This window comes from Micromys minutus (assembly GCF_963924665.1).
Source record: "Micromys minutus genome assembly, chromosome: 20".
Classification (NCBI taxonomy): domain Eukaryota; kingdom Metazoa; phylum Chordata; class Mammalia; order Rodentia; family Muridae; genus Micromys; species Micromys minutus.
In genome coordinates this window covers 24615309-24637941 of record NC_137955.1, presented here as the reverse complement: position 1 = coordinate 24637941, position 22633 = coordinate 24615309, and the positions used below count along the sequence as shown (strand labels likewise).

The 22633-nt window shown below is 47.8% G+C and overlaps 1 protein-coding gene across 3 annotated transcripts; it reads right to left on the bottom strand.

The window, feature by feature from the left end:
* Positions 1 to 1521: 1521 nt before the first annotated feature.
* On the bottom strand, positions 1522 to 21484 carry GDNF (glial cell derived neurotrophic factor; the record flags this gene model as incomplete). Of its 3 annotated transcripts, none has more annotated exons than XM_080933785.1 (3): positions 1522 to 2006; positions 16795 to 16971; positions 21424 to 21484. In XM_080933785.1, the coding sequence occupies 3 exons, from the start codon at positions 21482 to 21484 to the stop codon at positions 1522 to 1524; spliced, it is 723 nt and encodes a 240-aa protein (XP_080789911.1). The 3 variants fall into 3 exon arrangements, with proteins under 3 accessions (XP_080789911.1, XP_080789913.1, XP_080789912.1); XM_080933787.1 differs by having other exon boundaries at positions 16873 to 16971; XM_080933786.1 differs by lacking the exon at positions 21424 to 21484 and adding an exon at positions 18423 to 18456.
* Positions 21485 to 22633: the final 1149 nt, after the last annotated feature.

Below are 22633 nucleotides of genomic sequence, written 5' to 3'. Positions count from 1 at the left end.
ATGGGATGGGGGAAGAAAAGCTTAACTCAACATACCGTGGAGCTTGGGGCCTCGCTGCTCAGGTGGATAGAGGAGACGCAGACAGTTGACAATCCCACTGGTCTCCCAGTGAGGTGGTGGGGTTGAGACGCCCCTCCTTACCCTTTCCTTTAACAGATAAAAATCAGGGGCTGGAGTGTTAACTCCGTTGGTACCTACAGGTGCCTGGCATGGTTGAAGCCCTGAATTCAATCCTTAGTGTGTGGACATGGTGTGGTGTCTGCCATGCCAAAACTGCAGGAAGCCAGAGGACTGGAAGGACCAAGCAGTAAGTTCAAGGTCAGCCTAGGCCACAGGCGAAAAGAGGGGAAATGCTGAAGTCTGTGGCAGTTAGTGAAGAACTTCCTTATACAGGTAAAGTGAGTGATTTTTTGCCTAGCAAAAACCCTCTTCATACTCTGAAGAGAATGGACCCTTGTTCTCAATGTTAACATTTCCTTCTGTAACCTTTGTATTTTGTGAGCACATAGACTTTGGCACCTTTGAAAAGAGACTTTAATAAATAAGGGAAGAAAAGAGAAATTCATTAGTGAATGGTAATAAATAATAATAACTTAAATTTCAATAAATATCTTCTCTATATCTCTGTATTTGAAACAGATGCATTGCATCGAGTAGCTTCTCTGGTCACTGGTGACCACGCATAAACGGAGCTGTGTATGTAACATCCGTCTCTGTAAACCAACAGGCCCCGGGGTCTCCCTGGCAGGGGCAGCTGGGGGCCTTCTCCACGAGCTCTCCTAGATGCTGCGGAAATCCACAACTTGCTTCCGGTTTCTGAGCGCATAAAGGAAATCCCTCCAGGTTTGTTTCTAAGTACGAGGACAGCTTTTCGGGTTCCTAGCCAGCTTCTCCATATCCCACACTCTGTGTCCAAAAGCAACCACCAAACGTCCCCCAAAATGCTGGATGTAGTAAACCTCAGGCCCCGGTTTTCAAATTCAAAGGTTGTCATCTTTTTGTGTCTCTGCTTTTGTTTCCCCCCACCCCCCTTTCCTTTCCAGGGTGTGAATCCATGGAGTGACAGGAAAATACATTTTTCTTATTTTCAGCAGTAAAATGTAGTGACAAGAGGTGACCAGAATCCTCACACTTCCCTGGTGTCTTCGGTCACGTGAAAATGAACCACGGGAGACACATTGGCTTGGTTCTTTGTGCGCATCCGCCATCGGTGACCATGGACTGTATCAGACAAACGCTGGCAACAGCTAAGCAAGGACACCAGCCCTGAGCTTCTGGTGACATCAGCTGCCATCCTGGAGTGCTCACACGGCTGTTCTCCTATCCAGTTTTCTGTAGCTGGCCCTTCTTCTACCAGGCTCCCACGATGGCTGCCTTCCTCCTTCTTTCCTTCTTCTTCCGCCTCTGCCTCCGCCTTCTTGGTCCTTATCTTCCGTTCTGGGCAAACATTTCCTGGGAACCTTGGTCCCTTTCTTCGCACTGTAGCAGGAATGAAATACACAGCAGTCTCTGGAGCCGGGGTCAGATACATCCACACCGTTTAGCGGAATGCTTTCTTAGAATATGGTAAACCAGGTTGTCATCTAAAAACGACAGGTCGTCATCGAAGGCGACCGGCCTGCAACATGCCTGGCCTACTTTGTCACTTGTTAGCCTTCTACTTCGAGACAAGTTTTTTAGAATTTTGTCGTACATTGTCTCGGCTGCTTCACAGGAACCGCTGCAATATCGAAAGATCAGTTCCTCCTTGGTTTCGTAGCCCAAACCCAAGTCAGTGACATTTAAGTGTATTGCAGTTAAGACGCACCCCCGATTTTTGCCCCTCTGGCCTCTGCGACCTTTCCCTCTGGAATTCTCTGGGCTGGCAGCTGCAGCCTGCCGATTCCTCTCTCTTCGAGGAAGCGCCGCCACTTGTTTATCTGGTGACCTTTTCAGTCTTTTAATGGTGGCTTGAATAAAATCCATGACGTCATCAAACTGGTCAGGATAATCTTCAGGCATATTGGCTGTCCAACAAAACAGAAATGTCAAATGAGACAATGATCATGTCGGGCAGTCTTCTAAGTCTCGGGAATTCGCTAGAATCTGACCCATTGCGAAATGATCATCCATTTATGCTAAGTAGGCCCCTAGAAGCATGTACCCTCTAACACTTTGCAAAAGATGGGTGTCAAAAGAGAGGAGACATGTGGTAAAGAAGACACAGTACCTTGTGGGAAACAAGTCTCTAAGAGTGAGTTGTTCATTTGGACAACATCTTTCAGGTTTAGCTTGTAGACACATGACTAACCAGGCTGACATCTAAGGTCTTGTTTTATAGCCTCATATACAGCCCTCACTTGGAAATGCTCTCAAACGCTCCCTGAAATGCAGATTCTGGGTCTCATGCCTAACCACCTTGGTGCCCTGGTTTGAGGATGAATGGAGGTACCTGCATTTTATTAAATTACTGCAGGATTCTGGTGTATGTGAGTATCAGAGGAAACAGAAACCAGCTCTTGGGGGCTGAGGAGATGTGATATCTCCTGGCTTCGCTTCTTTCCTGTAAGTTTAACCCAAGTCTATGTGGCTAAGGAGGACCAGATTTAAACAGCATGTACAAAGATCTCTAAAATTCAACTCTAAAAACCCAAACAGAAAAGTAGACATTTGTGTTTCACTGACAAATGGATGGCATTTGGCATGGTTCTAATGAACCTATGTAGTTGTTAAAATGCAGCAAGAACCCGTGTGTGTGTGTGTGTGTGTGTGTGTGTGTGTGTATGTGTGTGTGTGTTGCTAGGTTACATGCCTAACTCAGCTACTAGATTTTACATACACATACACCTTCAGTGTGATATATGATAAAGACTGGGAATTGGAATCAACACACACTGTTTCTTGTGGTGGGAAATAGGAAAAGAGAGGCGAGGGGAGTGAGAAGTCTCATCTGTAGAAACATAAGTGTTTGACCTCACTGCTTTCTCCCTTCTTGGTGTGTTGCTCCCCTGTTGGGGTGGCTCATCCCTTGCTTTAGGAAGCTGTCATGTAAAAAGGACATCAAACTGAGGTTCTTGCCTCTCTCTAGGCTATGCAGGAGCACCATGTGTGATGCTAATCTAGATGGTCAGCGTGACTCGGAGAGAAGGGACCTCAATTAGAAGAACTGCCCCCACCAGACTGGCCTGTGGACATATTTGTGGGACATTTCCTTCCTTCCTTCCTTCCTTCCTTCCTTCCTTCCTTCCTTCTCTCTCGCTCCCACCATCCATCCCTTCTTCCTTCTTTTGTAGGAAGGAAAAGCAAACTCTAATGCCACCCCTCTATAATGCCACCCCTCCATGCTAATAACAAAACAACATTTTCTCCAGACGTGGCCAACTGTCCTCAGGGCCTAAATCACTCAGAGTAAAAAGTACAGTTCAAACTCAGGCCTTTGTGGTAAGGACCTCAGCCTGGACCACTGTTCTTTATAGCACTCTATGCCCTTCCCACATTTTCTTTAAGTATATGCTTGTTACACCTGGTCCCTTGCTGACCCTTTTGTTGAAACTGCAACTCCTCACAAGTCTCTAATCCTCCAGCCCCGGCTCCTCCACTCCCTACTGTGACCCCCTACTTGCTAACACACTGTCTAACTTGGTTTGTCATTTCTTCTCTATGATCTCTAGGAGGATGGCATTGAAAAGATAGAGGAACTGTATGTGTTGTTTTCTGTTGTCTTTTTGAGACAGGTTCTGTCCTTGTAGTCTAGGTTGGCTGGCACTCCTTTGCTTTGTGCCCAGGCTGACCTTGACCTTGAGACTCACTGAGGTGGGAACTGATTGATCCTAAACTAGTGCCTGGGGCGGGACTCTGGATCTGGAGGCCTTGATACTTGGAAGAGGGTCATGTTTGGGGGGAGGGGACGAACTTTTCAAGAAAATAGTATGGTTTCTGTGGCAAATTGAATCTTCACGAAATGAAGGGCTCTAAATGTTAAGTGTCTAAAATGTTGAAGGTCTAAAATACCCCAAATTGCTGGGAAAACTAGTGGAGCCCTGAGCAGCCTTGATTCTCAGCCTGAGGGGTGAGGAAGCATCTTCAGCTCTTCCACCTCCCACAGCTTCAAAGCCACCAAAGGCCTTTTTTTTTTTTTTTTTTTTTTTTTTTTTTGTAGCACTTCCCTTAGGGAGTTTTCTTAAAAAGGCAAGAGACCCTTAGATTATTCTGCTTCAATGTGGGAAATGACTTATTTTAAAAATGACCTGATTGTGCTTTAAAAATTGTTTTTTTCACAAATAAATTGGTGAGGAAAAAAATAAATGAATGTGTGTTTAATTATAAAAACCTTATTTTTTCTCTTATATTTGTAAAAAAATGCTTATACAGAAATTCAAACTTCTAAAATAGATGCAGTTGAAGTGATTAATTAAAGTGTAATGCTGCTTTTAATTTTTTTAAGAAAAGATTTTGTTTAACAAAGGACTCACACTATGAGGTCTAGAGCTCTATTTTAAAAATTCCTAAGTAGATCATTAGCTTAGGAACCTGGGAAGGTGGAAAGTTAAGGCTGATTACTAACCAACTGAGGATCAATCAAAAATGAGGCCAAGACACAAAAAATTCAACAGAAGTCAACAATATAACATTGGAGTTACAAAAAACCCCTAAGTTTTCTGGCTTCAGAAACTCCTGAATTTACATATGACACAACTTGAATCCCAGTGACATAATTTGGCTTTAACACCTTCAATGTTCTTAAAAATATCCCTGTTTTGTAGACCTTGTCATAGGCTGGGTTCAGCAGATATAGCAGGGGATGCTCAAGTAGGTTGGCATCTGGGATAAACACTGAGTAATGATGATGATGATGATGATGATGATGATGATGATTGTAATAACAATAATAAAATCAATTGTTCTAAATCTAGCATGGGGCAAATATTGTGATATTTATGACACAGATGTTAGTATGAGACAGTTTAATTTAAATTCCTCTTGGCTTTTCCACAGAACCAGGGTAGAACTTTGGTGAAAAGGTTTCTCGTTCGTCCCGAATCTATCCCATAATAACCTATTTCAAAGCCACATCATACACAAGACTGAGAATGGACGCCAGTGTGACCTATGGACTTTGGGTGATTGTAGCAAGTGCTACATGGGAGGGATTGATATTGATAAAAGAGGAGACTGTAGGGGGGTAGAAGGTGTGTAGAGAGTCTCTGTACCTTCCTTTGAATTTTGGTGTAATCTTACTTAAACACACACACACACACAGAGACACACAGACACACACACACACACAGACACACACACACACAGAGACACACAGACACACAGACACACACACAGAGACACAGACAGACAGACAGACAGACAGACAGACAGACAGACACACACACACACACACACACTCTAGCCTTTAATCCCAGCCCTTTGGAGGCAGAGGCAGGTGGAATTCTGTGAGTCTGAGGCCAGCCTGATCTACATAGTAAGTTTCAGGTCAGCCATAGTGAAACCCTGTCTCAAAACATTTCCACCACCACCAACAAAACAAAACAGGCTTTTCTGACCTTGGAACACACCGGTTCAACGTGTTGAACTGAAGAGTAGAGGTTAGACCCCTCTTGTTGATGAGAAACTTCTCCTCTATATGGATACTTAGATGGAATATTATTTAATCACCAAGTTTAGGCTTTACATGACTATTGAGTTGAAGGGTATTTTTCTTTCATAGTCTTAAAAAATGAACAAACAACATATATTTATAAGGAAAGTGTTACTTATGTAAATTGTGGGCTTAAGAGTTAATAGTCAGAAGTGAGGATCAAACATCCTATTTTCAAACTATGAAAGAACACAGTTCCTAATTTCAGGTGTTTTGATGTCACTGACTTTCACTGGCAGAGACAACCTCACTTTATGATTCTGTAAAAGGGTGCTGGGCAAATCTCACCAGCCTGTTCTTGAGAATTCCACAGAAATTTCTAGCCTTGTCTAGGCAAGTAACATCACACCTTGAATTCAGGGCTCCACAGTTGCTTTTATCTTTTAGGACTTCCCTGGGCTGAGGGGAGAGAAAAGGGGCTTGGGTCCATGTTATGTTCTATGGCCCTAATAGCACAGCACACACTTCTACCCTATGAAGAGTTTACAGAATAGAACATCAGGTATACAAGGATCCTTACTAATATTAACGTCACTGTAAAATACTTGCAAACCACAAAAGAAGAGCACAATTTTAACAATCAAAAAGCAAAATAAAATAAAAGTCATGTAAATAAATAAAACAGCAAGAGCAGGCAGGTCAAAACCTTGCTTATTTCTCAGATGTACTTGAGGGCTGTATTTTGAAAAATACGTCCGATTGAAAGCTGGAGTTTTGAGATATCAAGATTCTCGTTGTTTTAAGTCATCCTTCAGAGTGTAACCAAATATTTTGGCATTGTTCTGTTTCAAATATTTTAACTCTGATGTGTCCTTTGTATAAACAGTGTTATTTAAACAAATGAAACCTTGTACTGGGGCATGACTCTGGAAACAGGCTGCTCACGGCAAAGGCTTTGTCTCCCCTGAGTATTGGGAAAAAATAGTAATGTCACCTCAAGAACTAAGGACTGGGATAGTCACCATTTTGTAAAGCCAACTGAGTTTTGTCAGAACATTAGTGTTGGTTCCCAGTATCCCTTTTAACTGCTAAGCTAAAACAATTATAAAATTCAAAGTGTTATCTTGGTTAAGATGGCTAACATGTCAGTTTTTTTCTTTGAAACTGTAGGTCGGCTGTATGTTAACCAAAAGGTCACAATTTTATTGGTAATTGTGTGTCCTCTTCATGATGACAAGGGCCACATCTCACCCAGACTCTTAGCTATCTCCTGCCTGTGTCTGAGAGGGAGGAGGTAACATATGGGCACGTGACTCCTTCCCACTTGGTGACTGGACTTGGAGATTGGTGGAGGGTTTCTGCAGCTATGAATGTTCCAGGAAAGGGGGAGGGGCTGACCCTAGCACTGTAGTGTCTCTATGAACGAAGAGATTTTCCAGGCCAAACCGAAACCTGCCAAGTCGGCTATGGAAGGCACAGGGCCGATTGTGTGGGGGGTCCTGCCTCTCTACAGCACTGCAAAGCCTCCAGCTTGTGTTCTGGGGCAGGAAGGACAAATGTGCTGAGGCCACAAGGTCTAGCTGGCCACACAGGTAAGAAATATGCCAGAAACCAGTGCCTGGAGGTCCTTGCTTGGGGCAGTGTCCACTTCTGAAGGAGCTTTGCTTGAGGCATGAGACGACAGGCAATGGGTAGTGTACAGATACCCAGAGAGGCCTCCATAGGCAGGGGAACACAGAGACCCTTCAGGGAAGGAGGAGCCCACCTGAAGTTTCTAACCTACTCCAACTGCAGGCAAAGAACACATCTGTATGTAGGCTAAGTGTCTGAGAAACAGAAATGCACTCATGGTACACATGTGTAAGTATAGACTTATTATTGTGTGTTCACACACACAGATGCTTGTTTATATGCAGACATCAGCCTAGGACCAGTATAACTTCTCACGCAAGACTAGTGCCATTTTGTATCTTTCAGAAAGGTACAAAGGCGATTTTCTTTCACTCACTTTGAAAAACTATCACAAGAAGTACACAGCTGTTAGTACATTAAAAAACGCTTCAAGTTCCAATCTTTTCTTAAGCAATGTGTTATTAGTTAATAGCTTCCTTGAAGCACGTAACATTGTATCAAGGTGGAGAGGTGGCTTAAAGTCTCACAGGGGGTGAAGGCGAACCTTAGGACAATGTTGCCAGCAATAGCCTACCCTAACATCTCTCTTTAAGCTTGTTTCTGTCCTGTTGATGTGCATTTCCACAGCCAGAGCTTGCATTTTGTCATCTTTCTTAGCTCCTGAAGCAGCCCCTTTGTGGAGAGCTGTTTCTGCCACAATAAAGAAATCTTCTGATGGTTTAAGAATGCTCACTCCATAACCACTGTTGTAGACATGATTCTTAGTCATCTTCAGTTTGGGACCAAACATCTCCACACATCTCCTTACAGACTGAGAAGCCAAGGCTAAGAGGAAACACGTTTGCTTAAGACCAAGTGGTTAGTAAGTATAAACGTGGCTGGGTTGGTTTCAAAGATAAGTGTAAGTCTTGTCTTGAATACTGCTGTTGTGTTTCTAAGTAAAAATTCTACTACCATGCAGCTCTTAAAGTCTGGTGGTAGAGGTCGATTAATACAGAGATAAGGGCAAGATATGCTGGGAAAACACCTGCTGTGGGAAAAATTTAGTATGAACTCAAGTACATTAAGTAGATCTCAAAGGTCGGTCACCATGGGCCACAGAACAGAAAAGTCTCCGAGAAGAAAAAAAAACATTCCATGCCTTTTGGGGGCACCTCTCTCCCATCTTCTTGTATATCACCCTGTGGCAGATCTGCCAATTCCCAAGTCACAACCGGAACACCAGCAGCCAGCAGTGGGGGCAGAGTCAGACAGAGAGGCCCCATGTCCGGAAGCTTCTCATACAGAGGCTGGCACCAGTGACCAGGCTCTTGCTGCAGAGCTGGAGAAGACAGAGTCTGAGATTCCAGGCCCTGGTCAGTCCCTGACCAGCGCGTGACCTTGGACTAATGGCTTAGCCAACCTGAGGTCAACTTGCTGTCCTATGGGGCTCTCTAGCTCTGAAGCCCTAAGATGAGGACAGTCTAAGCTTTTGGCTGGAAAGTGTAAGCAGGTCCTGGCTTTCTGCCACCTCTGCAGGGAACAGCATCCAGCTCATCTACCACAATTAGCCCCCAGTCCCCTACAGGGAGAAGCCCCACAGGAGGTATTCTGGGATCTAGAAGGTCTCTTTACTTTACCTTCTGGCTCAGCTGAACCTGTCTGTGAAACTTAAAATAAGCATTGCTAATCTTCTCTTAAACCAAGTCACATCCCACTCCTTACTGAAAAGACCCAGACAGTCATGTAGGGTCCTGTATTTGTACCAGCAAGGGCCCTGGGTCCAGGCATTGTTGAATAGTTTCTCTCTGTAGAGGTACAGTTGGCCCCATGGGGGCTTCTTAGAGGAAGTACCAACCTGTTCTAAGATGTCAATCTCTATCCCTCCAAAGTCAGATATTTTCTTAAAGATTTTCAACTTTCTCCGCTTGTTTTTGTGTATCAAATCTGTCTGAGTCTCCAGTGAATCAACTGCCACAAAAGTGGATGAGGTTGTGGGTACTCCACAGCTTGTCCCAGACAACCCTCATTCCTACTTGCCTTTGGGGGGAACCTCTGAAATGTGTGATGAGGGTATAGAACAATGTTCAGTGCCCCAAAAGTTCTGCATAGCTTTATCATTGTGTACTGTTTAAAAGTCACTATTTGATCACCTACTTGAGCAGAGAAAGAGGGGGGAGGGGAGGAAGGGAGAGAGAGAGGGAGAGAGGGGGGAGGGAGAGGATATACTGGCGAGTCCTCCTTTATCTAAGTGCCATCCTTTCTTTCCGATTTTAGATAGAGAATAGATCATCCAAAGGGAGCTATTCTTGGTTAAGTCATAAGGGGTTCAATAGCATCTATTTTTTTTTTCCTGAAACAATCAACAGATAAGGCAAATCACAAAGGCATTCGAGTCTTTCCAGAGTGACAGTGCTCTTTTCTCATGACCAACGCTGACGCTGGTTTGTTCAAAGAGTTTTCTGCACAGTAAAAATGCTAGTGTTTTGTTGTAGCTCTTTCAAAGGATTTCTGGATACTCTCAAGGCAGAAGAAAGGGTGAACCAGGATGTGTGCTGCTTCAGAATATAGAAAAAGAGCGCAGGGTAGATTTTTAAAGCCACCAATAGGCTATTTTATCAGATCTACATCGACTTTGACCAATATGGCACATACTTATTAGTGATACAAACTTTGAGCTGTTAGCCTACAACTCAGCTAAGAAAAGATAATAATAACTGTACAAATAGCCCCAAAAACCCACTTAGGGAACAGTATATTAATTTCATTATTCATATTGCACTTGCTCTGACTTCTGTGTGTGGCTCATGCTTCTATTATAGTTGTAATAATGATTTTTCCAAGAATACAGCATGGCTCCCTGTGGAGAAATGACCACTCTCTGCTTTCAAGTCAGGAAAGTACCTACCAGGGTGCCCATTTGTCAGCTAATCCACGGACGCCTGGCGTGAGCTAAAAGCACTCAACAGCTATCAAGAACTACCCCACACTAACAAGCACACACCATGAATTCTTCATTAAAAAAAAAAAAATCTCAACAACTTAACAAGGGATGGGGAAAATTACCTAGTAAAATTAATGTGACAAAAAAAAAAAAAAAAAACAAAACCACTAGGGAAAACAATCCTTTGTGGCAGTGGCAGGGGGCAATGGGGACTGAGGGAGGGGCTTCAGAGGAATTTGGTGGGAAGTCCCTACTTTCTCCTTCTTGCAAAGTACTGTTCTAATTCCGACGGACCACAAGACCTTAAAAAGCCAATGGATCTTCTGGGGGTGAGGTTGGGGGTTGGGTGGTGGAGGTGGGCAGGAGAGGTAAGAAGTGAACCAGAATAACTCTGAGGGCAAGCAAAGACAGCAGAAAAGTAAAGGGGGGGGGGAGTTCTTGACTGTCTGCATTTATTTGCAGGAGCCCTCTAGTTCAGCATTCTCAGCCTGTGGGTCTCGACCCCTTTGGGGGCAAAGTAACCCCTTCACAGGGGTTGCCTGAGACCATCGAAAAATACAGCTATTTACATTACCAGTCATTCAGCAAAATTACAGTTGTGAAGGAGCAACAAAAATAATGTTATGGTTGGGGGGGGTCACCATAACACGAGGAACTGTATTAAAGGGTCACAGCATTAGGAAGCTGACCACCACTGTTCTAGTTGGATATGAGGAAGGAGTTTCTAGCCTGTGAATGAGCTCACAGAAACCTTTAAGAGGTTAGAAAGACTTCAGAGAGCCAGGCACAAACATTATTCAGAGATAAATACATTTGCCAAACCTCAGTGCTGGATTTCTCTTCCCTCTTTCATTCCTTCCTACCTCCCCACCTTCCTTTTTTCCTTCTGCCATTGGATGTGAGTGTCCTGGGGGTAGCAGGACATGTTCTTGTGTGGGGACAAGCATGAGTATGATCCCAGGCTGCCGTGACTCAGACCCTGATTATGTGGTTCCCCTAGAAGCTCTTCTCTCCATGATATCCTAAGACAGGAACCTTTAGGTTAAGATTAACAAAAGCAAAGGTCTGGTCTTGGAGAGTGGAACCGATGGTTCTGTGAGGACAATGCACTGTGTCTGTAATTATTCTTCCTTGATAGTTACATTGGAAACAGGGTAACAAAGACAACTGTGCATCTTAATGAAGCACAGGGGATCGAGGCTTGGCTCTAATCATAGTGTAGACTCGAGAGCATTTTCTGCAAAGGAGAGATCTCTGTCCAGGCCCTGGCTCAGTGATTTGTGGGCAGAGGGAACCAACTGTCTTGGGGATATGTGTACTACAGCTTCTGTGCTCCCAGAGATGCCTGACAATGAACTTCCCTGCAACAACAGGCTCAAGGAATTGACACAGTAGATTTTTCCTGTCTTCATCTGGGTGCATGCATCCTCTGGGAGTATTAGGAGAAAGCTTTCTGCTGCTCTGGGGGGCTAGCTTCAAGGGCTAGCCTCAACTTGCACATCTGCTATGTTCCTCATTAAGCCCTGCGATGGCCCTGTTGAGGATCCCCCTGCCTTGTATCAGTCCTCTGGTTCCTTGCTGTGTAAGGCACACTTCACTTGAATGCATTACTTGAATCTAAGCATACAGAAATAATCAAATAAATTCAAATCCAGGGGTGGTCAGGGTAAGGATAGGCAAGAAGCCACCACCCCACCCTCACTCCTACCCTACCCTAGGGTCATGGGTTTCGGGGAGAGGCATTTAAGAAGAATAAAGGAAGCAGACAATCAAATGGACTCTATGCTTCTGGGCTTAAAAACTAGGAGGACATTATCACCAGGACTGATGAAGCTGGAATATCTATTGGGTAAGTGTATCACACTGATGTGTGATTTTGTAGCTGAATTGTGCTTGCGTAAGACATGGTGTTGTTCTTGGAGGGCATACACAAAAGCACTTAATGTTGTGACTGTCTTAGTGCATTCTTTCATGGCTTGAAGGGGAAAAAGAGAGGCAAACTGCTCCAAAGAGACAAAACTCACTGAGAGGTGGATGAATGACCACTGTTCTAGGGATACTTCTGAGGAAGGGGTCTGCATGAACAAGCCGGAGAATACTGAGGTAGGCGGGTCCATATGTCTTTCTGGCCAGCAGTACAGGCAAGGCTAGACTGGAGTTGTATCTGTCTGTCCAATGAGTCCTCTTATAATTCAGATCCGGAAGTGACATCTCCATTGTGGCTACGTATTGGCACGTACATTTGAATTATGAAGTAGGACCTTTTTTGATCGAAAAGCTAGTTTATCTGGCTTTATCAGTTTGAGAGGTTTTATTTTATTGGGGTCGAGGGTGGACAGGAGAGATTGAAGTGAAATGGGCAGGTCCAAAGAAAGCCTTTTTGTTTGTTTGTTTTTACAAAAATATGCTAAAAATTTGCTCTCAGCTAGGTTACTCACTGGATGATCAGAAGGGACTCTAACTTCAGTACCGCGTTTCTGTTTCCATACCCTGCAGGGTGAGTGGGTTGATTTGATTGTGCTCGGGCCTTGAAGCTATAAGTGAGGGACTTGCCTGTGGCGAAAGTCTCACTCTCTTGTAGTCAGCTAATACTTGGCGCATGCTGCCCGTGGCAGGCAGGTGACAGTAAGTGCCCTAGAGCAAGGACAGCACTCCACAAGCATCTCCCAATTCCCTGCAGGGCAGCACCTCATCCCACACATGCCCAGTGCTCTGTCTCCCTTTATGTCCAGCTACACGTTCTGCACGCTGCTCGCTAGTGTGCTCCCCCCTCCCCTTTTCTTCCAAACACCTTGCAGATCCTTGAGCTTTCCCCTGTTCTGCTCTCTCTGTCTCAGTGAGTTCCCTGGGTATGACTTTAGCCGAAGGATAGATGTGGCCGTCTGTCCTGCTGACAGCCTGTCCAGTCACCTCTCTACCTGCCTGACTGTCTACTTATAATTTACAGCACTGATTTTTGCCTTTTGGATGCTGTCCATGCCTGGCATGAGAGAGGTGTATGAAACAGCTTCTGTTGGAGCTCGAATGATTAATTATATAGTATTTTTATGAAGTGAAGAGTACTAGATATATTATAAGGCCACACGTACAGTAGGAACTGGAAGTATTTGGGACTTTTCACTTTTGTATCAGCCAATATTGACCCCTTTGAGCATAATGCTTGGGCTAACGGGCCATGTCCTCTGCCTGGGCAATTGTAAGTGAGCCTTGAAGGCATTCCTCTGGAAACAATTTTTTGGGTAGGGCCTGAGGAAGAAGATGCTGGTCTCTGGTCTCAAATAAGGGATCAGTGTCTCCTAAAAGAGTCATCCTCATAGATTTTAGTTTCAAGAGCCCCTTTTCAAGTGCCAGATCCTCTCTCCCAATTGCCTAAGGACTTGGCTTTCTTGCATGCTAGGCAAGCACTCTACCAACTGACCTATACCCCTACCGCCACATTTAATAAGTAATTTTCCAGTTGGTGTCTAATCAAGTTCATCCAGTGCTACCGGCCCAAGTTTTCTTATTGCTTCATTTTTTATGTGAACTAAATATGTACATTCATAGAAGGATGTCCTATATGGTCACAGGCATCGGTGTGTTATGTGTACCAGAAATTTGTGACAATCTGGTCAGTGTCTGGAATGAACAAGGCACACAATTATTTGGCGAATGAATATATACACTCTGAACCCAAACATTTAAATTTGTAGGTATCTTATGCTTTTAGTTGATAGAGTGAGCGATAGTCAAGACCTGGCACAAGACCACAAGGAACAAATCTACAGTAAGCTCTGGAAATCTAGCTGAAGAGCTTCCACCCCTATAGAGCTCCTCCCTTCCATACAAAAATATATTTTAGTGGTTCAGGCAAACACTGGCCTTGGAGCAGAACACCCGTCTGCTGCCATCCTGGGTCCCTGGCACTTTGGATTTCATGTTCTCTGCTCTCAGAACCAGGCATCTTTTGTTTTAGCTTCCAAATACTATGGCACCTGCATATTCTGAACAGACAGACCCCCTGAGACTATCTCCAACCCTCCTTTGGAGAAGATAAGGCAGGAAGAGAAACAAATAAAGAAGGGGGCTAGAGACAAAGGTCTGGATGCTTCCAAAGGCAAACTACAAGCAAGTTTCTGAGTAAGTTAAAAATGGTCACAAGATATGTATTTTATAGCCAGTTATTAATTCTACTTGCTTAGCTTGTGCGATGTCAGAATAGAACTTGGGGTGTTTAACTTGTCCTGGACGGGGTGGGGTGGGGGATAGATGCTGTCTCCAGAGGGAGTGTGTGCAGTGGGTGACACAGTTCTAGTGTCTCTATGGGACGTGTACAAGGACTGTCACTGTGACAGAAGTTCTTTTGCTTAATTATGAAATCCCAAGCACCCAAAGGAAGTTATGGGGACTACAATTTACAGCACCTTTTATTTTTCAAATGAAGTGCAATGATTTAATGGTTTTCTACACCAGACTTAGCCAGTTGAACCCTGTACAGTAAAGAGAAAAATGTCCGCACTGTGGTAGGGGTGTGCTGCCATTAGCTGAGTATTTAAAGCCTGTACACTGTCGTTATTTTGCCTTCTCTGCACTGACAGCTTGCTGCCCGATTGAACATACCTGGATAGAAGTCAACTGGCCTAGAACACAGCTCAGTTTTTCTTTGGGTAATTTCTCTGGCTAGGTTCTACTGGGTCTTTCCATAGACAAAGCAAAATTGGATGCATTCTGCTCTCTTGAACAAAATGATAGTCAGGATCTTGCCCATAGATATTTCAGTATCATTTGAGAGAGAGAAACATAATCCCGTACCCCCTTCCCAGTGGGATCCACGGAGCCAATGGGATTCAATGCTATCTTGCTTGCTTAGTGGCTGGCTAACCCACAGAAGCCTTGGGCTTTTCCTAGGGTGTTATCAAACTTTGGTGACACAACCTTGGGACCAACACTAGACACACCTGGGAAACATCTAAAAGGTTGCGCACCCAGGTTGCACCTCAAACCAATTAAATTAGAATTTCCCAGCATGTGGTCCAGTACCAGTAGCCTTCAGCATTCTTAGAGGACTCCATTCTCTTGCTCTGAGTCTCTTCCTCTTCTCCAGGGATGGCTACTGACAGGAGCATGAGGCCAGGGAGCAAACCTGGAAGCTACTGGCACAGGCGAGAAGAAAGTCTTCCCCTTTGTGGAGCTGTAAACTGTTCCCACTGAGTTCTAAAGCCCTTAGCTTGTGAGAATTAAAGGGAAGCTCAGCTCAGCAAGCCCAGGTAGACAGGAAACTAATATAGCAATTAAACCCCCATGAATTCATCAGAATGCAATCAGTGTTCTCTCCACTGATATCTGAATTAGAGAACTATTATTATCTGCCACTCTGTCCTTGTCCCTTTGGTTTGTCCTTTTGGAATGGATAAGTGAAGACAGCAGAGAGGGAATTTAGGATTTCAATTGGAGAAATATTTGTATACCCTAAACTTGTGATTGAAGCAAAGCTCTTTAAAGATGAGTTTAATTGATGGAAAGTCATGGGACTCATTTCAAGGGGTCAACAATATTCCTTTTAAAACCACAAATCACACCCAAAATTCTTATAAAATTCTATTTTCCCCCTCTTTTTTTGATGCTATACAAGAAGCCAATTTTTGCTATTGAAACGAAATACAAAATGCTTGTCACAGCTCTGCCTGTTTTCTAGTCCAGAGCCAAGGACTTTGGATGTCCCAGGGCTGACTCAAGCTAGGCTGCTTTTCCTGATGGTCATAACCTCGGTACCGTTCAAATGCAAAGCATCAAAGCCAATCGTTCTAAGGGGTTGGGTGGGTGGCCCATGAGTATTTTGAGATTGTATCAACTTTTCTGTTGCTACTTTCTAACCTAGATCCCTTCATTTTCTCTGTGACTCCTTATCTGTCCATTTGATTTTATCCACGTGAACTTGGATGCCTGGACAATAGGTTGTATCAAATCAAACTGTAATTGCTTGCTTCTAGAAGGCATTAGCATTTGAACAGTAAATCCCAGCCTTGTTTGAAGAGTACCCTGTTTTTGTTGTGGCTGTTGTTTCTGAGTGAGCATCATGTGGTGAGAAGTATTCTGAACGCTTCTCCCTTTCATCTCAACTTGCACCAGTCACCCTGGACTCTTTCTACAGCAGAACTCTTCGGAACAGATCCGACACTAGGCAGATGCTAGCTCTGGAAAAGGAGGTCCTGCTGTGTTTTGTCTATGGCTGGGTTTTCACAAAACCCCTCGCAAAAGTGCAGAGTGCAGTTCAGGGTGAAAGTGCAAGGGGTTTTAGGATTAAGCACAGCGAGGCACAGTAAAATAGCGGTAAAAGAAAGATCCTCCAGTATGTTCATAGAGGGGCAGGGAAGGGAGCAATGTGTATGCGCTCTGGTGGTGGTAATGGGATGCTTGTTGTTGGTAATGATAAAGGGACACTATTCCACATCCTCTGCTCTGAACAGAACAGAGGATCCTGTGTACTCGAAAGGCACTTGGGGGCCCTTGGGCAGCGGCATGCAACCGAGTACCCTTGAGGGCCTCAGAACCCTTCCCATTTAGCCCGAGAGTGGAGAGGCGCACAGCCTTCGCGGCTGGCCCCGGTTGACTGCGTGAGTGCATGCTGCGGTGGGGGTGCCCTGGGGTCCGTCGATGATGCCCCGGGGGAGGGGGAGGGAACGGTTCTTACAGTCACTGGTCAGCGCGAAGGGCACGCGGCGGTGGCCGAGGGAGTGGTCTTCGGCGGGCGCTTCGAGAAGCCTCTTACCGGCGGGCAGCGGGAAGGCAGACGCGGTGTGGAGTAACACCAGGCAGACAGCCACGACATCCCATAACTTCATCTTAGAGTCCCGTCCAGCGGCGGCACCTGCGCGGGCGGGCAGCCGGGAAGAGAACCGCACCAGGCAAGTTAGGCTCAGGTGCCCAGGACCCTGGCGCTGACTGCAGGGCAGCCTCTCCGCCACTCCCCTGTCCCCGCTCCCGACTCACCGGCCTCTCTTCCCGCACTGCTGTAGACCCGCGTCTTCCCAAGCACCCCGCCCTCGCCCCTGGTCTGTCGCCCGCCCGCTTCCCTTCATCCCCGGCGCAGCTCGCATTCTCAACGGGTCCCCTGCTGACCTCTCCTCCACCCTCCAGTTCCCAGAGGTCAGATTATAGACTTAAATTTGTACCACAACTCCCGGGCCTGCTTCTACTGACGCATGAGACACTCTCCGTTCCCTCGGTGGGGGTTGGGGGGAGGGCGCCCTTCTGGCTACCTTTGTCGACTCTGGAAAGACACCCCCCCCCGCCCCCCCGCCAGCAGCTCCCTTAAGTGAGCTCTGGGAGTCATCCTTTTACCTATGCAAACAACGGGTTTTTAATCTTTGGGACTAAAATCAAGCTCACCCCTCTGTTCCAGGCTGGACCTTTCTTCTAGCTAGGCAGAGTGTAGACTCAGGTTTGGCGGAAACACTTGCCCTTCCTCTGCCTACCTTTTAAACATCCCAGCTAAGGGGAAAAAATGTCCCCAGAACAAGTTCATGTGAATTTGCCGACTTGAGCCTGCGTAAAAGCGCCAGGTTAAGTGACTTAAAACTTTGGAAGCATCGACTTGGCTTAAAATACTTCTTAGGATCATTAACTCACAAACAAGTCCCGAAAGTGCCCAATAAATGTTTTTCTATGGCTAATAGGCGAGGACTGAATTTATCTTGACATTTTAAACATCCCCCCCCCTCCCCGTGGTACACCCGAAAATGCCCTTGGTGTTAGTTTTGCAGCTTGGTGAAGTTTTGGTCTTAATTCTGACCCTCTCAGCAGAGATGCCGCCTTTCTGTTCCCCTAGCTACTCCAGGACCATAGTAAGAGCCCTGAACACCGAGTCCAAAAGACTCTTACGGCCTCATGGCTTTAGAAAGGAAGGCCTTGGAGTCTGGGGTGAGCGAGCTAATAAAGAAGGCTGTGTTCACTTGGTGAAAAGTCCCATCCAAAGAGATGCGGAAGAGGGACCGAATCATTTCGGGGTATGTCGGTACTCTTACCCACGAGCCCCAATGTTCCAGAGTGGGCCCATTGCCTGGAGAACATTCTCAAATCAGTAAATTCGTGTATTTTGATAAAACAGCCTTGACATTTTTAATGGGGGAGGGCAAATCAGTTTTCAGATAAACACACACGCATGCGTACGTGTGTACACACACACACACACACACACACACACACCCTGCACCTCTCCTTTCCGGGGTACATCCCTCCCGCCCCTCACAATCTCCACCCAGAATTCCAGTCTAGGCCCCTAGATAAGGCCACCAGGAAAGCGTTTAATTCGGCTGCCACCTCCCACCGCTGCGGAGACGAATTCATTTTCCATCCCTTGGGCGTCTGTTGTCTCCGCAGCTGTTGGGTTCAGAGATTGGAAAGCGACAGAACCACACAGCTCCGGGGTTCCGGCTGCGCGGGCTGGCTCGAACACCCCAGAGGAGGGGAAAAGGGCGCCTCCGGCTCCCGCCCGGCGCACAGCACTGCAGAGGCGCTTCGCGAGCGGGGAGCGCGGGGAGGAGGGGGCAAGGCCTCGGGCCTCCAGGGTGCTAGCTTTGCCAGCTCCCGGGTGCGTGCGAAATGGCTGGCGGTCCCGAGCAGTAGGGAGGCGCGGGGTTAAGGCACGGTCCCGGATCGCCTTGCCCGCTGGCAGGAAGCGGCGGAGGCACCAGATTTCCCTTCCGCATTAAGAGGGTTTTCCCTTTTATTTTTTTAATTTTTTTTTCCAGTTTGGCTCACGAAAAGCTTTTAAAACTGGACGTGGAGAGCCTCGATCAGAAGTGTAGCGACGCTGGCAAAGGAGGAAAACACTGAAACGTTCACTCTGCCTCGCCAACGGAGACTCTCCATCTTATTCTAGGCGGGCAGCATCGGGAAGCACCCCCCCCCTCCCATCCCGAGGAGGAGCAGGGGCACTGTTCTCAGAGAGTCACGGAACCCACTCCTCTCTGAGCCGCTCTTTAGTTGGTGGCACTTGCTGTCCCACTCCCCCAACCCAGGCAAAAGATGGGGTGTGCGCCTCCCTGGATGCTCTTCCAAGGAGTCCCTCTGGGACCCTCTCCGCATCCTTACTTTTTATCTCTTCGCCGCTTTCTACCCTAAAGCGTCGCCCCGGCCAGTCCCCGCCTCGCTTGGCCTTTGCTGCACGTGCAAATAAATAGCTTAAGGCACCGGCCCGTGCGGGGTATCTAGGTTTCACTCCAAGGTTGACTCTGCTAAGTGAACCCCGTTCTCTCTCGGACTTGGAAAGCCGGTTCTACTCTGCATCTGAGATCAACTCATCCCAGCCGGGCAGAGGGATCGCTCTGCGCACTTGGGCACCTGGTGGGTCCCAGGACTGGGGGTTAAAGGATGCTCTGCAAAGTCGCGGTAGTGGCTGCCAATTCGCCGCTCACCGATTCTGAGTTCCTGGCACCAGGGGGCACTAGAAACCGCTAGGGCCTTGTAGTCTTCCCGCGGCCGGTAGGCTGGATTGTCATTTTAAAACATAAAACCATAGGAGAAACAATGTTTCTACCATCTATCCCCAAACTAGTCCAGGGACCTGTAGATGCCCTTATGCGAGTCCTTTCTTCTATTCTTTCATTCTTTCTCCATTTCCCTTCTCCTCATTTCACCCGAGGTGGTTTCTTGGCAACCCACATTTATACACCCTGATCCTCTGTCACCGAGAAAGCTTTGCAGCGGCTGTCTGCTCCCTGCCACCAGTGCCCCCGCACACTTTGGGGCTGGCAGGCTGGAAAGTTTGTTTGGGATTTGCTTTCAAACCCCGGTGGCGTAGGAGGAGAGTTCACTACAAACTCCGGTGTTTCCTGTAGGGTCTGGGCCGAAATTACGAAAAGATTTGTTACTTGTATTCACCGCACTCAGTGTCCTTGACTAAGGACGCATTCTCATACCACTGACTTATAACTGGCCAGCCTAAGATGGAGAGAGAGGGAAAATATGGGATGCTTCCCGTGGGGGGGGAAGCCTGGGGTGGGTCTGCTTATTAGAGGACCCAAGATAGGGTTCTAGGCCTCGGAGCAATGGAATCTCTTGCAACAGTGGGCTAGAAACACTGGAGGCTAACCGGTCACTACGCACTTGTCACTTGTTTAAAAGACACCTCCCCCACCAAAGTTCAGAGAGACAGAGGGCATGGTCAGGGCAAGAAAGAAACAGCGAATCCTTCTTTGAGGGCTTGGAGGGAGGAGATGCGCGGTTACAGGGTAGTTGCATCTCCCGAATCGCTTAAACACATTCAAAAGACCGAGGACGAGTGAGTCTAGCGTTCTCTAACATATTCCCTGAAGGAACTGGCAGAAGCCGCGTTTATCCCGGTCAAAGAGCACAAACTTGGCGAACTCCGAGCTTAGTTCTAGACAAGCTTCCTATGGCGTGCTCATCCGCCCTGCAGGCAGATTCTGCTACAGGCAAGATTGCAAGCGCGGGGAGGGGGCGGGAGGGGAACCCGTTAAAGTGCCTTCCTGCTCCCGATTCATGGGTTCCTTTTTCCTGCGTGGGGCTGGAAAGCAACCCCATTCAGGAGTTTGTCTTGAAGTGGTACAAAGCAGTGTGTGGGTGTAGAGGGGTGGGGGAGTCTTGGGGGGAGAGACACAGAGTGCCGGAGAGAAGAGGAAGAGGTAATTAAAAACAAGCACCTCGAAGGCCTGGCGGAGACCTAGAGGGTTCCTAGGAGTCTTTCGAGACAGAATCCTAAGGCCGAGGCGCTGTAAGGAGCTATTTTCCTAATCTGGACCCGCAGAAGGGCATTAACAAAGTTCAAGAAAAAGGCCGGGGAAGGGGAGAAACGCCCGCTTTGCAAGATCCCTCCTGAGGAGGCGAACCCTCTAATTTTAGGTTCACAGCACCTTTGTAGCCCTCCTTCCCGGGGCTTAGCTTTCTCCCAGAACAGACCCAAACAAGCTCAACAGTAAGTTACACTCTGAGCTGTAGTTGCACTCTGGAAAAGACGCTGGCGGCCGTGGGTTAGTAGATAGCCAAGTCTCGCACGGTTGCTTCCAGGACTGTTCAGAGCAGCGTCTTACCGAGCGGACCAGGGGAATTAAAAAACCCCTCTGGCTTTTCAGGGTTCCAGGGCACCAGGGGCTCTGTCTGTATTTTTTTTGACCACGCGAAAAAAGGCAACCGACCCTCCGCAAGGCTATCCTTCCTCGGGTTCAACTTGTCCCCTGAGGTCCCGCCTGCCTTCCTACTTTATGCTCCGTCGCCCGCCTGGGGTCCAGCCGCGCCCTTCTGCCTTCAGACGACACAGCCGCCGCCCGCCCTGTCCCCTCCGGCACGTTTCCCCTCTTACCTCGGATCCGGTCTCCGTAGACCCCCAGTTGGACATTAACTCCAAGTGGCCCGAATCCCATCCAGGAGACCCATCCGGACCGCGGGCAGGAGCGCTGGGCCCCGCCCAGAAGGTCGGGAGCAAGAGCACGTAATCCAGGGGTCGCGCCGGGCAGAGAGGACACGCAGGAGGCGGCGGCCACCGTGCCAGCCGCCGCCGCCGCCGCCGCGAGGAGGGGGAAGGCTGCCGACACCTCGCACGCCGGCCTTCTGGACCCCAAGAAGACTAAGTCTGAGCGGCCGCCCCTGCCTCGGCCGAGGGGTGGCAAGGCTGCGCGCGCCGCGCTCTGGGCAGGAGAAGAACCTGGCCCGGGCGCTGCGGGTGGCTCAGAGGCGGTCGCCTCACTCTGCACCTCCTCGGGGCGCGGTGGCTGCGAGTCTGAGGCGGGCTTGTCTGATGATGCCGAGGTCTTGCCTGGAGATCCGAACGAGACACCACGTCAAACCGCGCTGGCAGTCCCTTGAAGACATGAGGGCGCCAGGAGCGCAGGCTGGTCGTGGAGAGCCCGGGCCAGAGGGCCGGGATTGGGGAGTGGGGGGCGCGGAACCGGGAGGGGGAGGGGAGGGGTCCGGCGGTAACGGCGGCCTGAGTGTGGGGGAGGGACGGAGATCCGGGGAAGAGGCACCGGAGCTGCGGGGGCGCGGTGCGGGGTACGAGTGGGTGACTCCGAGAGCCTCTCCCGGGGTTACAGGAACCGCCGCGGGGCTCGCGCTTTCTAGGGGGGTAGATCCACAGGAACGTGCGCGGAGCTCGGCTCACAGCAGCCCCAGGGGGCAATCGCAACTTGGTGACAGCGTCCCGCGCTCCGAGGGAGGGCGCTCTGCCTGCTGGAGGCTACCTCTGGGCTTTCCTCGTCCCCTTCGAAGGCTGTCCTTTCTCCTCGAGTGTCGTGCCTTCCCGGTTTTCTGCAAGGCAGAAGGCAGTGGCAAGAAGACAAGCAGCAGCCTGCCGAAGTTTTCCCAGCACCGAGAAGAAGCGCGGAACAGCCGGGAGAGGAGAACGGAGTGTTTGCCAGGGGACGCTGCAAGTGGGGATGCATTTATAGAGCTCTCACTGCGTGACGTGCCCTCCAGTGGCTTTTCTGATTCGCTTTCTGACCTAAACACACATTAGTTTAGTCCCCATGCTAGGGCCAACACGGTCTCCAAATATCTGCTGGCTGAAGTCAGAG